We start from the raw sequence: 16,929 nt of genomic DNA on the forward strand, positions 1-16,929 counted from the left end.
AATTTAGAATCTTGAAAAAATGTGTGGACAAGTAGTTACTAAAGATCATCAAGATGACAATGAAGGACTTCAAATTTCCAAATTCAGTCTATATATGTCAATATGTTGAATGAATTTCTATCAGTTAATTCTTTCTAAACAGCTATTTTGTCTAAAATAAAATTTACTTCAAGGCTTTTTTTTATGTGGTTGTATAAGACTGGAAGGCTGTCTTCACATATTCCACCTCATCTTTCTCAGATTGGTTCACTGGGTTCTAATTTAGATCAACATGAAAATGGCTGGTGTTACACTTAGGAAGATGGAGGTTGTTTAGTTTTATTTTATTGCCATTCAGAACCCAGAAAGAACAAATAAAGGGCTAAAGATGGGACCTTTACAGCATAAGATATCAAATAAGGTAGAGAAGTGGGAAGAATAAAAACGTGGATGTGACCCAGAATATCAGATGAGGTAAATCACGGAGAACAATTTCACAACAGAACCTCAAAAGAAAAAAGAGAAAAAAACAAGGAAAGAAAAACATGGAATAACAGCAACAAAACTAAGATAAGATTAAACAGAAGAGGAGCACCGAGGGACAGGATAAAACAAAATTCTTAAAATAAAAAAAAGAGAAGTTATTAGGCAAAAATATGAAGTTTGAGGGCTTTTCTAGTTTCAAATTTCAGAAATAGTTATAATCTCTTTGGATCTTTTAAAACATATAATGGTCAGGTTGTAAAATAACATTTATCTGGTGGGGAAATGGTGATGGTAGTGTTGATAGTGAGTTTATAATTTCAACATATAGCTAAGAGAACCTGCTGGCAATAAAATAACAGTCGGGCTCAGAGTAAGTGGCATTTAAACACTGTCTTTGATTCTGATAACGAAATTAGTTAACTCATATCTACCACAATTTTACCAGTGTCATTGTTTCTTAATGTTCTCTTCTGCTTGTTCTGGAGAACACAGAAATAATCAGCCCATACCAATTTAAGAGGCCAACACATTTCCTCTGTTTTTATTTTATTCTCAAATTTCTTACTTCCAGAACTGAACAAATAAAATAATTTGGCTGCCAATTCAGCAATGTAGTTTAGTTCACCAAATCAAATTGATCTGTTCCTTCCCTCAAACTTAATTATATGACACAGTCTATTCACTAGCCACTGTGCTATGAAACAGGACATTTAACTCTTTAATATCTACATGTTTCTTGGGCTTAAACAAGCCAAGAATTAATAGTGATGGCTCTGATCAAAGTTTTTATTTTCCAAATTCATTTAATGCTCCTTATTATTTCAGAATGCACATTTTGGTTGAAATATGAGGCCATATTTCTAACAAAATCTTTTCCCTCACCCACGTAAGAAAGGAGGTGCCAGATAATTGTCTCAAAAGATACAAAATGGCATAGATTTGAGATCTTGTGCTATTTGAGCACATGCATCCAGAGAAGGGCTAGATCTACAGCGATGTATCCAGATATCATGTTGTTAATTATTACAGATTGTTCATACATATATATATGTTCATTCATATATATTTAATCATATAACTACTCATTTAATCATATAACTACTCATGTGTATGTCATATATACCCATCAGTATTTCTAATTACAGGATTTGTGGTTTTGAATGTATACAACACATGCCTACTAGTAATCTTAAGAAATGATCTATGTTCTTAAAATCAAAGGGAAGAATAGGTGACTATTACAGAAATTTTTGTTAGTGCAGTTAGCTGATTTGGGTAATTCAGGTCTCACTGTAAAGCCTGAATTATTCAGATGGACTGCCTTTACTGGCCAAGTTGAATGCATGATCCTTTGATTCACCTTATATGATTAAAGAACAGGTTCAGTCAGGGTCTCCTTACCATAGGTACAATTTTTGTGCCTTACCAAATAAATATTTTGCAGTAACTTGAAGTTATAGTGTGAGCAGATCTTTTTAAAAAGATGGACAAAATATTTTGCCAATGTTCTTGTCCACTTTATATTTCCATTCATGATTGTCCAAGCAAAGTCCATCTTTAGTCTGACCCTTTGGACCCTACTAATTCTTACTTGAAATCTATTTTCACGAAGTGAATAGATTTTTTTTTCATGGCTTACAAAACAAAATAAGGAGCTTACTTACAGTGAATTCCCCGGTGACTGCATCAAACCCCACATGAATCGTATGCTCAAAGTCTGAAGGAAGAGAGATCTCTGGGCGTTCTTTCTCTTTCTTCTTATTGGCTAAAAGCAAAATGTTAATATGTATTTATTTGAGGTACAGTTTTGGCTTCCATAAGTTGTATAAGTCGGTTCATCAAAAAAATTATAAGGTACAAAGACAACTGACTCTAATACAATTTTAACAAAACTAGTACTATCTAGAAATTCCCATTTTATTTGGAGAAGTGACTGAGTATTTGGTGAAAAATAGTATGTCGAAATGATTTTAAAATATTCAAAATCGACTCTGTGTGGTAATGTATGCATATAGTGCCAGCAAAGGTAGGCCGATCACAAGTTTGAAGAATCCCTGGGCTACGAAGTGAGACCATGTCTCTCCCACATCCCTCAAATTTCTAAACCACAAAGAAAACCACTGTTCACATAGTTTTTCATATTTATCAGTGTAATGATATAACCAACAAGTATCTGATCATGCTGTGTTTAACTGGCTTTGTTGGATCAAATACCACTTAGTAAATATTAAACTACTTACATTCATGTTAGATTAAAGCTTTCCATTGTAAAGAGAAGAAAAGCATCTTGGCTGTCTATAAAATTCTGATGAATCATTTAAATATCAACTCTAGCAAAGTTGAAACTTCCTTATTTTACATGCTTATGTTATGGAGCATACCTTGGTATTTTTCCAAGGAAGATACTATTACAAATCAATGATGTTACAAATCCTTCTTTTAAACCATTTTAACCCTTTCCAGTCCAGGATATTGCTATTAAAAATTACAAATTGATGATTTTGTAAATAAATTTTACTAATTTATAGAAACTACAAATAAGTTTTTGGGTTAGTCCTTATATTTTGTTGATTTTGTGTATCCTCACTATAGTTTATCATATGAGCCATTCAAAGTCAATGCCTTTCTCAAGTACTAGATTTTTCATGGTGACATAATTATGAAAAAAAAGTATTGGCAGTTAATTAGTCAAAAATCTTTAAATATATACCTAGTGAAGAAATTAATTTAAGAACTATAATGGAAATTAGTATATATAGAAATAATTCCCAAGAAGGAAGAAGCACAGAAACACTGTAAATTACAATTGCTATCTTTCATAAAAGACATACAAACGTATTTGCCTACATACCCTTTATCAGACTACAGTTCATACTAAAAAGCCTACCTTCTCAATACTGAGGAAGTTAGCATACTTGTGGTTTACTCAGTTGAAACTAGATGTTTCCTCAGCCTGAATTAGACAACATGCAATTTTAAATTCAAAACCTTTCACATTCAAATGCTGTTCTTTAGGCTTCTTTTCTCTTTCCATTCCCTCTCACTACTTCATTTTTCCTTCCAGCCAGTGGACAGAAACAAAAGGCTAGAGGTGCTACATGAGATCAGGAAAAAAAAGATGAGGTCAAGGGAAACAGAGCTTAAAGCTTTTATCTGGTCATAGAACACATTTAGGATTGATTATTTCCAGTTACATATGTGCCATCCTTAATCTCAGCAAAAGTCCATTGTTTACACCAAGTTTACTTTATTGATGAATGTTCTCGTAAGTGAACAGAGAATTGAGAGCTTTCAGTAAGTACTCTGAATTCTTCTGTATGTGTGTGTACTGTAGTGACCAGTTATACTTGTTTAATTATTATTGTTACTTGTTTAGAAATGCAAATGGAATAGTTTTCACTTGTTCTTGTTCCACTAAAACAACTCCTGTAAATCTTTGCCTTTTCTTTTTTTTCTGATCTTCCATCCTCACTAGACATGGCTGAACACTTGTCTCTGCATTTCCTTGACAGCATGGTCTGACTTTTCACCCAGTAGACATTATTTCTCTAAATGTCATGTTTTTTTCTTTTTTTTTTTAACCTTCTGCCTTTACTAGTGCAGTCTTTGTCCTTCTGCAATGTCTTCTCTAGGCACATTCAATTCTCCTGGATTTAGTCCATTCCCAGATACTAGCCTATGTAACGTAACTGCCTAATCTGTGAATGACAGAGAATGACGTATATACGTATGTATGTATGCATGTATGTATTCATTTGTTCTTTCTTTGAGGAAGGCTTTTTAAAAGTAAAGAACAATAGAAAATTACAAGTATATTATTGTCAAAGCTCCCCCAGAGTTTTGGAAGAGTTGGAGATTTAAGAACCCCATGGAAGGCTGGGCGTGGTAGTATATTTCTTTAATTGCAGCACTTTTGAGGCATGAACAAATAGATCTCTGTGAATTCAAGGCCAGCTTGGTCTATATAGTGAGCTGCGTGCCACCCAGGGCTACATAGTGAGACCCTGTCTCCAAAACAAAAAAACAAAATGAAACAAACAACAACAGTAACAGCAATGAACCCTGTTCAAACAGTTTCATTCATTTCATTCAGGAAACCAACCCTTGGTAATATCGACAGGGTCAAGTCCATTGTGAAAACCCTAAAGAAATCCATAGGACTTCTGCCTATCAAAATTTAGTAATTCACATTCACATTAAAATCCTGTAGGATCCAGTTGAAGAACTCCTACATTAGGTCTCAGATCTTTATGTCAACTTTCTTTCATGGCCTCATTGTCAGTGAGTAAAGTCTCCCAACTGTTCTATTAGTATTGGCTAAACATTTCTAACATACTGCTTTAGATGTAAATACTACATTTGAACAGTTATCTATAGACTTAGTTTAATAATGTCCCCCAGGAGGTTGCCTGACAGCCAGTGTTTTGCCTTCACTTCAGAGGCAAGAAGCCCAAACTTGTTCCAACTCTAGAATTCCCTGTCTCAGAGAAATGGGACCACTGATTACCCAAATTAGAAGGAACACCTTAAACTCCTCTTTTGGGAGGAGTAAAGTAAAGAAGAGGTTTTAACATTCACTTTCAATGGATGACTGAAATATATTATTATAAAGCAAGAAAAGTAAGGAAATCCAAAACAAGGGAAACATATTGATGTTCTTATGATTATTTGAGTCTTTTAAAAAGCCATATGTTCCAAATCGTAATGTTTCCACCTTTGGGGCACCCCTGATTTCCTGGATGCTATAAGCATATGCTCACTCTTAGCCACTAACTAATCATACGCTACACTGGCACAGTTGAAAACACCTACAATTTTGGAGGCATCTTTGACTTCTATTTTATTTCAACATTAATTGACCACCAATTTTTTTATTCCATCTCCAAAAATTGTCTTGAATCCATTCTTCTTTTATCTTCAAAAACTACTATCTTTGTCCAAGGCACCGGTATTTCTCTCCTGCCCCTTCCAATTTTGTCCTCTTCAACTCATTTCGCTCTTGCTTTTAAGATCCTCAAATGCCCTTCTCATTACTCATATATTAAAACTGATTCTCCTTAGCATGATATACCAGAGCCTGCATGATCTTATCATAACTTACCTATCCAGCCTCTTCTGTTCTCATGGAGCCCACTAGCTGCACTCATTTGATGCTTCCTAGATGCCTGGATTTTCTCTCACCTTCAAGTGTTTATTCACACTAGGCCAAAGGCTGGAAACTTGTACTTTTTACCTCCTCCTGCCAAACTCTATATGGATTACTCCCTTAAGTCCTTATTATTTTTCTTTTCTTTTCTTTTTTTTTTTTTGCCATATCGGACATCAAACCTAGGATTTCACATAATTTAGGTACAAGCACTTTGTCAGTCTTTATTCTTAAAGACTGTCCCTCAGGCTTCTTGCTTGTACAATGGCAAAACTTATGCTATCTTTGCTCAGCAGACAAACATCAATGTTCCTCAGTTAATGTTCCGATAGAATCACCCAGTGTATTCTCTAAACTTAGCACTTACCAACACTGGATTACTATTTGTTCTTTGCATACCTATGCCTCTAGATAAATGCAAGACACATGACATCGGTGTGCATCTAACATTCGCCAGGACGCCCTTGGACCTCCACCCTCAAAACACCCTTTAATGAGGATTTACCATGAGAAATTCTAGGGTTTTCTCATTTCAACCATATACCAAGGTATACACAGCTGGTAAAATTCAGGCCTACTGTTTGAACATAATCTCCACTATAGTCCAAGAAACTAAGATAGTAATAGCTACATTACTCTGTGGCATTTTAAAGAAAAATAACATCTTTTTCTCTAGGCTTTAGTACATATTTAGTGATTGAATGGAGCTTAGATAAGAACTCATTTTTCCTTTATTTCTTAGGAATTCTAAAATATTTTCCCTCCCCTAAAATTCTGTGATTATTGGTCAAGTATATTAAAACTCATTCTAAACTGATTATTGGGCACAGATTCAGCATGATTAGCTCAAGGTTATTATTTGCAGAGAACAGATGTCCAAGTGAGCATCACTTTCTAAATGTAGTTCTCATATTCTTCTACAACACAGAACAATGTCAGATTACAGGCTGGACCACAAACTGCAAAGGACATTTGGCCTTAGGACATTTTAAATGTGAATGAATTCTGCTTATCACCTAAGGGCTACCAAAACTCATCTGAGTCTCTTATGCTGACATCTATCTCTATTCTACTACCACGTAAAGAAAGACAAGGCCTTCAAATACTCTATCGTCTCATCTATACCCAGTCCTAATAGTATACATTCTCTCTAGTGGCTGGAACTTGTCTCATTAAGAAAAAATTCTCTTTCACCTTCAAACTTTTCATTAAATTCTCTCATCACCTCTTGCCTTAGGTTCTCAACTTTCACTGTACATCACTCTTATCTGGATAATCTATTTTAAAGGTGATAGCTACAGCCCCATCCTAAAGCTGTCAGTTACTTGAGGAGTGTAACTGCTTCCCCAGATACCCTGATGGACATTGTCCATTCTTTCCCATGTCAAGTCTTTATACCCGGCAGAATGAGGAAGCTACAATTTCTGACATTTTACTCCAAATTCTTTATTTTGGACCAGTACTTCTATACTTCCTACAAAGATATCTTCTTCTGAAGGTATTGCCACTTTTTCCTCCTGTTCATGCCCCTGTTCATTGAAGACTTTGGCTCCCAGTCTTCATTCATAATATTGACACTGCCATCACTCTTAAATTGAAAACGTAAGTGGGAAACTCCTCCATGTCCTTTCCTTAGGTGAATCTTTGACCTTCCTCAGCTCTGATCAGCTTTACCTCCCTTCCAGGTTTGCAGTTTACTTCCAAGGTCATCTTCTGAAGCAATGGTTCTCAGTTAAGGTTGCACATCATAATACTATGTAGAGATCCACAAAACATCCATGTCTAATGCCAAGCCAGAACTGTCAGGACTTCTGTAGACAATACCTGGACAAATGATTTTTGAAACTCCAGAGACAATCTGCAGCTAGAGTGGAGAACAACAGTCGTTCTGGGTATTTTCATTTTCCAGAAATATTCAATCCTATTTACTGGTGCTGTAAGCACAGCCTCCCAGCCTACTAGCCTTCTAATTCCATCAAGGCCTTATACCTATACTACTTGTCCTTGAATGCCAATAAAACCTCTATTCTCTGGCTCTCTCCATATGAAGCCAATTTCTATACCTCCCTGGCCTATATCCTCCAGAGCATCATGTAAATAAATCCTGTTAGTCCTTGAAGCAATCACTGCATGACCTCCTCTTGCAATTGTCCAACAAAACCACACCCTGACAGAATGTAACCATGAAAAAATCTCTCCACTTCTATACTAAAGTTGCTGAGAATGTTTTGGGGGGAGTGGGAATAACATGGTCATGTGGATTGGTGTTTATTATGAGGATCAGAGACCTTAGTTGGGACATTAATTTTGGCAATATTTTCCTGACCTCTTGCCATCTTCATTCCTCGGTACCTTTACTAAATACTACAGAATTCCACCACTTCACTCAAACTGGTATTTTACCCAATCTTGCCTTATCATTACCTATGATCTTACTTCTAACTCACTAAGAAAAATGGTGGTCATCTACTGGGGCCTCCTCTGAATTAACTTCTCTGATGTCGATGCAGTTGTGGGTGTCAGTAACATTTTCCCTTCTCTCTTCTCACTGGAAGCAGGTCCTTCCTTACACCTAAGATGTATTCCCCAATTGCTGCTATGGAGACTAGTCCCTGTCATTTCTCATTCTATCAGTTATGTCCCTTTTCTTCTTGCTTCTTCAGTCTCTCTCCTCTCCCCTAGAACCTCCTTTTAGGCTTAAAAGACATGCTGAGATCACTCTTGTCATTCAAAATTAAATCTCTTCTACCACCTCACATCTGTGTTATAAACTCTCACCATTTCCTTATTTACATTAAACTTCTTCAAAAAGCAATTTACACTTTGTTTCTCACTTCCCAAATCACTGTAATGACTCTCAGAAGACACAAATTAATCTTTCTTTGCCCAAGTGCCTCTTTTCAGCCCTTACAACCATTGTTCTCTTAATCAAAACTAATATGGTTAACCATACACTTCTTTGAAAGTATATGAAACCCCTCTACACAGTTCTTTGATAGAATCCAATTCTATGTTTGTGGTCTTTTTCAGATTCATTTACAGGAGATTTTGTATATTGGTTGCCTAAATAGCATCATAGAACCTGTCTTAGGTCATCTCTCCTTATCAATACACTTTCCCTTGGTTCATCTCTTCCACATGCTTTTTTTATATCACCATCTACACTAGTGACATCCCACAGGTACTTTTCAGTTTTGCCCTCTTGAGAATATCCCAATCCCATTGTAGTTAACCTGCTATTGAACATCTGTTTGGTTGCCTTATATTTTCCTTCACAGTAAATATTTCTGAAACAACATGAAACTACATCTCCTTTGTTTCCTACCTCATCCTTCTCCATTCTTTCTTTCCACAACTTGATTCATCCCATACTTTTATTAATTCTCCCTTCTAAATACTGTATCTGCATTTACTATCCTAGTCCTACTGATGCAGGTCCCTAAGTTAGTCAATTCCGACTTACATGCCTCCTCCGTTGCTTCATCTCCTGCCTTTCCTACTCTGAGTCTTTGTGCTAACTAGTCTGAACTTTTTGTAGTTATCATCATAGAAACTCAAGTGGCAGTGCTTCATGCTACTGCTTTTACAATGCTGTTCTTTCTCCTAGGAATGCCAGTCACTCCTTACATGTCTTGCTCTATGCTTTTTGTTTTAAGACTCACCTCTTTTTAGTGGCCATCTCCTCCAGGAAGCCTTCCCTATCTGCCTTTTCCCTTCAGTCTTCAACAGATGTCCCTTCTCAGTGTTCTCCTCTGTCTTTTACTTACCACACTAAATTATAATCAGACTAACTTGTTTGTGTCCCTTACTAGGCCAACAATTTCCTAAAAGGCAGAGACTGAGATTTAGTCCTTCCTTACCCCAGAACAGTAGAAGACTGAATATTTAATAAGGAAGCAAAGAAAGAAAGACTTGAAGGAATGAATGGATGGCCTTCATAAAATTAAATGAGACCTTATGGAGACAGATCATGCTTATTTGCTATGTGTTCAAGGATGAAGAAACAATGACCTAAGTCCACCAAGAAAGTAAGGGATATGTTATAAAATTATTTTTGTATTTGAAGTTTTCCATAGAGTTAGTTATGTTTTCCCTAGTGATGGAGATTAATCTGTATTCATTCAGTCACATCTCTTGGCAGGTGCCATTTTGGTGTCAAAGAGATATACTGGTAACACAACTGGGAAGAGTTCAAGGTACACGAAACAAACAGTTCGCCCTTGGGTAAAATCCCTGGATAGGGCTGTTTACCTTCTACAATTTATTTTAAAACGCTGTCACCTAAGTCTTATTTGTTCTAGAAGGTCCACTTGTCGTAGTCCCTGAAGATTCCACAGTTTTGTTGAACTTTACTATACATCATATAGCTGCTGGTAGAATTACTTTTTAGAATATGTAGGAAAACAAAAGTAGTGGTAGAAGACAGACACAAAGAAAGCTTTAACATAAATTCAACCTAGAAGCACACACAAAAAATTATCATTTTAAAAAGCAATGCAAAGTGTATAAGAATATTACAGTATGTACGGCACAATTTAAAAGACAACACTTAAAACACATTAATGGTGAAAGCCCAACCCAAAATATCATATTAAGCATATTTTAAAACATAAAAATAATTTTTGTGAAGAAAAGTAAACAGACAGATTGGCTACTTCTCTGAGGTAAGATTTTTAAAAGCCTCACAATAAAGAACAACTCGCTCTTGCTTCTGACTCAATTTGTTTTCATTTTCTTTGAATCAGTCAATGGGTCAGTTAGGAAGGATCCATTAAATTAAAGATCAATGTAGCTACAGGTTATGCCAGATGATTCATTAGGAACTTAAGCAATATTCTAAACTCTCAAATTAACTGGAAGAATGAGCTCAATAAACAAACAGCAGCTAATCCTACCAGACTAAAGAAAACTAGGTACTTTGCTAGGAATGACAGAGAATCAATGCATGCCATAGTCAAAAATATCACAGGTATCTGTTATGGACAGTCAGAACTTACTGGAACTGGGACTTGAGAGATGAGCCATAAATGCCAAACAGAAAAGTCTACAATATTGGAAGTAGGAAAGACAGTAGAAGCAAAAGGTCAGGAGTAAGAATGCATACAGCAAATAGATGTTTATAAGAGGACAACAGTAAATAAATAGGAAATAAGTTTTGAAAATCACTGGTGTGTGGGCTATGGGGGAGTGCAGACAGGGGAGGGGGCCTAAATATGGATAAGATGTATTGTATGAAACTCACAAGAGTTCAGTAAAAATTATAGAAAAAAGACAAAAAGATGAAAGTAGAGATAATGGCAACAAATATGTGTGAAAGGTTTGTAAGCAGGTGGATGACATAATAGAGATTTCCTAAAGGAAACCTAGTTAGGTATGTGCTATTAAGGTACACATGCCCTGGTGCAGGCAGGCTTTACTTGGGCTGAAAATAAACGATGAATGTGCAATAGAAAAATGTGAAAAACCTACCTATTATTGCATCTGACGCTTCTAAAGTCAGTTATTGGACGTTTCTTATTTCTTTCTCCCTCCTTTCTTTATTCCTGCTCTTACTCCTTCCCCATCCCTCTCTTTTTTGTGTACATGTGCAGGCATTTTCTATAAACTGTATGCACACATATATGTGCTATTTTTGAAATTAGATAGAAAATTACCTGAGGACAAGGGGCTTTCTCTCTCAATACACACACAGGGATAGACACATACAAAGCAGCACAACTATTTTGAGGGTGAGGTGAGCAGTTCAAACATGTTCCATATTATCTTATTTCTTTTTAAATTAAAAATTTTTTTTGAGACAGGGTCTCCATGTAGCCCCAGGTGGCCTGAAATGCACTCTGTAGACCAGACTGGCCTTGAACTCACAAAGATTCACCTGCCTGTGCCTCCCAAGTGCTGGGATTAGAGGCATGTGCCACCTGGCAAATATTTTTGATTTTAAAATTTTGTGAATTTCATACAATATATTTTGATATTTAGATCCCCTCCTGTATCTGCACTCCCCCTTTCTAACTCCTTACAAAATTTTTGTACTCTAATATACATCTATTATATATTACGCACACACACACACACACACACACACACACACACACACATATGCCAATAGAATCAGATTTGTGTCTCTAAATGCCCTTTGGCGTGGGTTCATCCACTGGAGCCTGGTCTACATGCTAAGAATCTCACCTTAAATGAGACTGAATCTGCCTTTCCAGCAGTCATTGGTGGCCAGCAGTTCCTCAGATAGGGTTGGGGTTTCTTACCCACTTCCCCATGTTTATGCTGGGATTTTGTTGAATATTAATCAGTTCTTAAATCACCAAATTATGAAATTTCCAAATATTTGTACTCTAATATATATCTATTATATATTACGCACACACACACACACACACACACACACACACACACATACACACACATATGCCAATAGAATCAGATTTGTGTCTCTAAATGCCCTTTGGCGTGGGTTCATCCACTGGAGCCTGGTCTACATGCTAAGAATCTCACCTTAAATGAGACTGAATCTGCCTTTCCAGCAGTCATTGGTGGCCAGCAGTTCCTCAGATAGGGTTGGGGTTTCTTACCCACTTCCCCATGTTTATGCTGGGATTTTGTTGAATATTAATCAGTTCTTAAATCACCAAATTATGAAATTTCCAGGTAAATGGATGGAACTGGAAACAATCTTTCTGAATGCGGTAACCCAGATCCAGAAAGACAAATGTCGTATGTTCTCTCTCATAGCTGCATGTTAGTTTTGAAATCTTAGATGTGTATGTTTCGATTTGAAAATCCAGAGAGGTTAAAAAAAACCTAATAAATAGCCATGTGTGGTAGGGGATTGGGGGAGGCTCCCTGGGAGAGGAAGTAGAATGCAATGATAAAGGGGGAAAGGGGACTAGATCAGGATTGATCAAAGGGAGTGGAAGATGGGAGAGTAAGGCAGAAGAGAGAGAGTATGGGGAGGGACAACTAACATGAAATTCCTTTAGAAAAAGTCATATGGAAACCTAACAATATAGAATTTACTTAAAGTGTATACATATACATTATAAAAATAGATTAAAAGGCATTACCTTATAACAGGGGGACATTGCCCCTACTAGACACCATAGTCATGCAAAGTAAAAGCCCAATGCCACGAGTGGACTCCCTCTTTCGAAGCTGTTGACCAGGTGTTCCACAGACCCTCAAACAATAGTGGCCACTGTCCTTATTCTTGGTTAGCCACCAGAACTTTATGGTAAGACCGTATTGCTGAAGACACTACATACATGAACTGGAGAACAAACAAGGAGAAATTAAACAGATTATCTTATTTCTGAACTGAGATACCAATAATTAGATCTGTACTCAAAGTCAGTGTGCAGCTCAGACCTACGGATTGCTGCTTGCATAAATACCTCTATCACAGGGTCTTCCATGAGTCTTTTGAGATAAAGGAGGTCTAATAAAGCTATTCATTAGGAGACTTGTATTAGAGTTGCTGAAGGTTTTAGCTTTCCTGAGAAATAGCCTTATCCCATAACACGTAGCATCATGCCTGAAGCTCATCTTGTGCATTGTGTTATGTATACATGAAGCCAAATAATTTGTGCAGGCACAGTTTCAGTGTGTGTAGTGTGACTGGGTCTCCATACTAAGAAGCCTGTTTTACATTTCAATGTTCCTAAGCTTTGTTTTAGGAAAGTCATGTAGTGAAGGATATAAAAACTATTTTGAAAGGGCTATCCACATTCTGTGGATAACAACTTCCATGTTTTTTCTAACAGGAAATCATTAGTGAGCTGGTCAATCTTTAATAGGGTGATAGATGTCTTCAGTGGTTCTTTTATGTTTCGGTTTCTAAGAAGCTACTAATCAGTGCCTTCACAAAAGTAATCTATAGAATGTTATCATTGCAACCTGTAAACTTTAAAACACTTCAGTGGCTAATTAACTACCAGGACAGTGAATTAAACATAGAGTAGTTGCTGTTTTTATTTTGTTTTAGTATCATTTGGTTCCATCCTCTGATTTGTGGATCACAGAACACACTGTGCCATCACTCTCAAGAGGAAAGCCATTTTTATACCTGGTTAAGAATAAGCATCTCAGAAAAGTTCTTTCTATAGCAACAGTAGCCCTACAGGGGGTATCAAAGAAGCAGGCACTCCTTGTGAAATCAATAGTTCCAGAGAGGCTGATTTCTTCCAAGGTTCTGAACTCTGAAACACCTGCTCTGTATACAAATATCCTACTTGGATGAGACCCACAGGAATTTCTTGCCTCCTGAATTTATGACATGTAAATATTTCCTAGCATGGTGGGAAAAATAATTGCCTAGTTTTTATATTTTGGGGTTTTGACCCATTGAAAATATTTTAAATATTATGTGGTAACTGCAATGGAAAATCAGGTGTAAAACACCATTTTACTGTTGGCTCCAATTATTTAAACAAACTAACAGTGAAGGGAGGTTAAAAAATTTAAACATTAGAAAGGCTCCACATAACATTATTTCTAGATTAAATCTAACATCTTGGGCAAAATGTTCACTGATTCTGAGTAGAAAAGGAAGGTGCTTACAAATTGAGGAAGAGGGCCGGTTATGAATGAGTGTAAGCGGGAGGAGGAAATGACAGGCAATCTTCTGTTCTATTTCAAAGTTAATATTTTCATTTTTATAATCATCAAATCTAATTTCTGTAATAGGAAATAATCTTAAACTCTTCAAAGCAACACAGGTATTTGAGAAAAATAATGATTTTTTAAAGGTTAATTGATTCCTGCTAGCAAGTGTGGCCAAGAGGAAAAATAACTTGCAAAGACTAACTGAATAAATAAATAACCAACTTCATTATTGTTAATCCACCTAGGTTTCACCTGTTTTTTTTTTTCTTTTTAAAAATTCCGTTTTGCATATTCCATTGGGTTATGCCTATTTTCAAAACAAGTTTACTTTTATTTTCTGGTAAGCAATCACTGAACTAAGGGTTGGGGGTTTAAGTGCTAGATCCATCATGCTTTTTAAGTAGTAGATCAACTTTGTGGGAGTGATTTGGTGTTCCTGAAATGCCTTCTTGTATAAAGTGGCTTCCTAAAAAGACTACCACAGTCAGAGACTACTTGAAGAAAGTGAGTGTAAACATTATAATACCTCTCTAATGGTCTTGCAAAACACAGTTTCATTGATAATATACTAAATACCAGGGTGATGATTTTTAATAAAAAGCTAAGTAATCTGCAATGTTTTTAAACCAAAGATGCCCATGCTACGACTGATGTCCGTGGAAGTATATAACTACCAAGAAAGAGAACTGAACTGGGTGTAGGGAACCAAAAAGTATAAAGAGAAGAGATTGGGTAGCATAGATTTAACTGGACAAGCTTCTTTGGAAGGTCAGAAGCAAGTTGGAAGAATGCTACAGAGTTCCTTGCACACATGGAATTGTGTGGAGGTGTCAGTCAGCACACTAACCAACACAACAACCTTTATCTTGAGCTTGTTCTTCCAAAGTTCCAAATGTTCTTGAAGATAGCAGCCATAGTAGGACTTTGTACCTAGATAATATCAGTATCAGGAAAGAAATGTTTGTGTCCTGTGAGTAATCACGTACTGTGCTTCTGCTTCTTAAGCTGTGATTGTTTTGCAAGGCCAAAAAAAAGGAACGGCAAAAGGGCACTCGGGGGCTCTTACCCTGTAGGTCCTGAGCTTTCTGCTATCTTTGAAATAAACATTCCCTGTGTCCATGGTTGCTTTCAGGTCTGAACATCAACAGGGCTATTTTAAGAATTCACTATTGTCATTATATTATCTTTTTATCATATTAGCAAATTCCAAAAGCGTATATTTGGGAAGGTCCAGCATGTAAGCTCCATTCGCCTGTCTTCAGGTAGAACTTGCTAAAGTCCTGAGACACCCAATGGCAAAATGAAAATATCTCACTTAGTAATGCATAGTATCTCATAAGCCTATTTGAAGTTTCTTTCTCTAGTTCCATTCCTTAGGTAGAAACATTAAGCCAATGTTTCTTTCTACCTGATCTTCAGTGGTTATAAAATCAGTATATGTACAGATAAAACCTCAAGGTGGTACCGGATTCTGCAAGGGCAGCTCTAAGCCCAATTCATGGTCTAAATGCTCCATGAAGATGATCAGATGAGGAAAAGGAAATGACAGTTCCACATGAGCCATCTAGTCAGCCCCATTCACATATGTAGATATTTAATGTTTTCTGTGGTTTCACCTTCCAAAACACCCAATTATAATGATCATTCTGGGAAATAATTCGGATGTTGCCTCTTACTCATTTCTTTCCAGGTAGCACGTACTTGTTCAAATCACCAAAGCAATGATTTCAATGGGAAATGTTTGGGGGGAAAAGGCAAAGATGGGGCAGTGTCCTGGCTAGACACATCTAGTTAAGTGGATAATTATGCAGGGTACAAGTTTAAGAAAGATGAAAAGGCATGATTTCCTTTAAGAAGGAAAGCAATTTCATAACTCTTGGGTTATCAGCATCTCTCCTTGCACATCACATGTTAATGCTAGATATATCACCCTTCTGTCTTCTCTCTCCTCCCATGCATCTCCTGTATCTTCTTCCCCTTCTACCCTTCTGCTTACATATTACTTCCTCTCTTTTCCTTAGTGTATACACCTCTGAATTCTGTATTCTATACTTCTCTTCAATTTGACTATCTAGTGTTTTTAGTGAACTACCACATTTTTTTGCCGGTTTTCTGTTTATTAGCCTTGAACTGAGAACACAGACCTTAAGAGAAAAGAAGGTGCATCCTTATCCAAGCTTCTGCCCATTTCAACAAGGGACTCTTAGGAGGCTCTTCTCCTGGGACACATTACTGACTCCAGAGGACAAGTAAGGAACTATGTCCTTCAGACTTTCCAGAGGACAGGCCAGTGGTCTCTGAAAAGGATGCCTTACTGAGCTACACAACCACATTCAGAGACCCAAGAAGAATGCAAACAGCATTTGGGAAGCAGAGGTCTATGACACCTGTGTTTTGATAGCAGACCCCACCATTAATTGACTTTTCTACACATTTTCAGTGAAATGATAATCACCTTGAACTACTGCAAGATTCCCAAGGGATTTCAGCACCACCAAAGAAAAATTGCATAACGTTTTCAGACTAAGTATATTTTATTGTGTATTATATGAAAATTAGTAATGTGTATTGAACAAAACATTTGACTAACATGACAACTAATGATAGCTGAGACTTTTCTTTAGTATACATCTTGTATAGCAGTGCCTCCTGCTAGGGCATAGAGATGATGACACAGTCTAAAAATCAGAACAATTATATAT

General features: G+C 36.6%; 1 protein-coding gene across 5 annotated transcripts in view; it reads right to left on the reverse strand.

Annotated features, from left to right (window-relative positions):
• The window catches only part of Pak3 (p21 (RAC1) activated kinase 3), a 290,822-nt gene that overhangs the window by 84,618 nt on the left and 189,275 nt on the right, over window positions 1-16,929 (reverse strand). For all 5 annotated transcript variants that reach the window (XM_008852948.3, XM_029556029.1, XM_029556026.1 and 2 more), the window contains one exon: window positions 2,130-2,230. In XM_008852948.3, the coding sequence (XP_008851170.1) occupies window positions 2,130-2,230 (101 nt within the window). The remainder of the gene's footprint in view (window positions 1-2,129; window positions 2,231-16,929) is intronic.

Source organism: Nannospalax galili, unplaced genomic scaffold (genome assembly GCF_000622305.1).
Source record: "Nannospalax galili isolate Female #2095 unplaced genomic scaffold, S.galili_v1.0 scaffold25, whole genome shotgun sequence".
NCBI lineage: Eukaryota > Metazoa > Chordata > Mammalia > Rodentia > Spalacidae > Nannospalax > Nannospalax galili.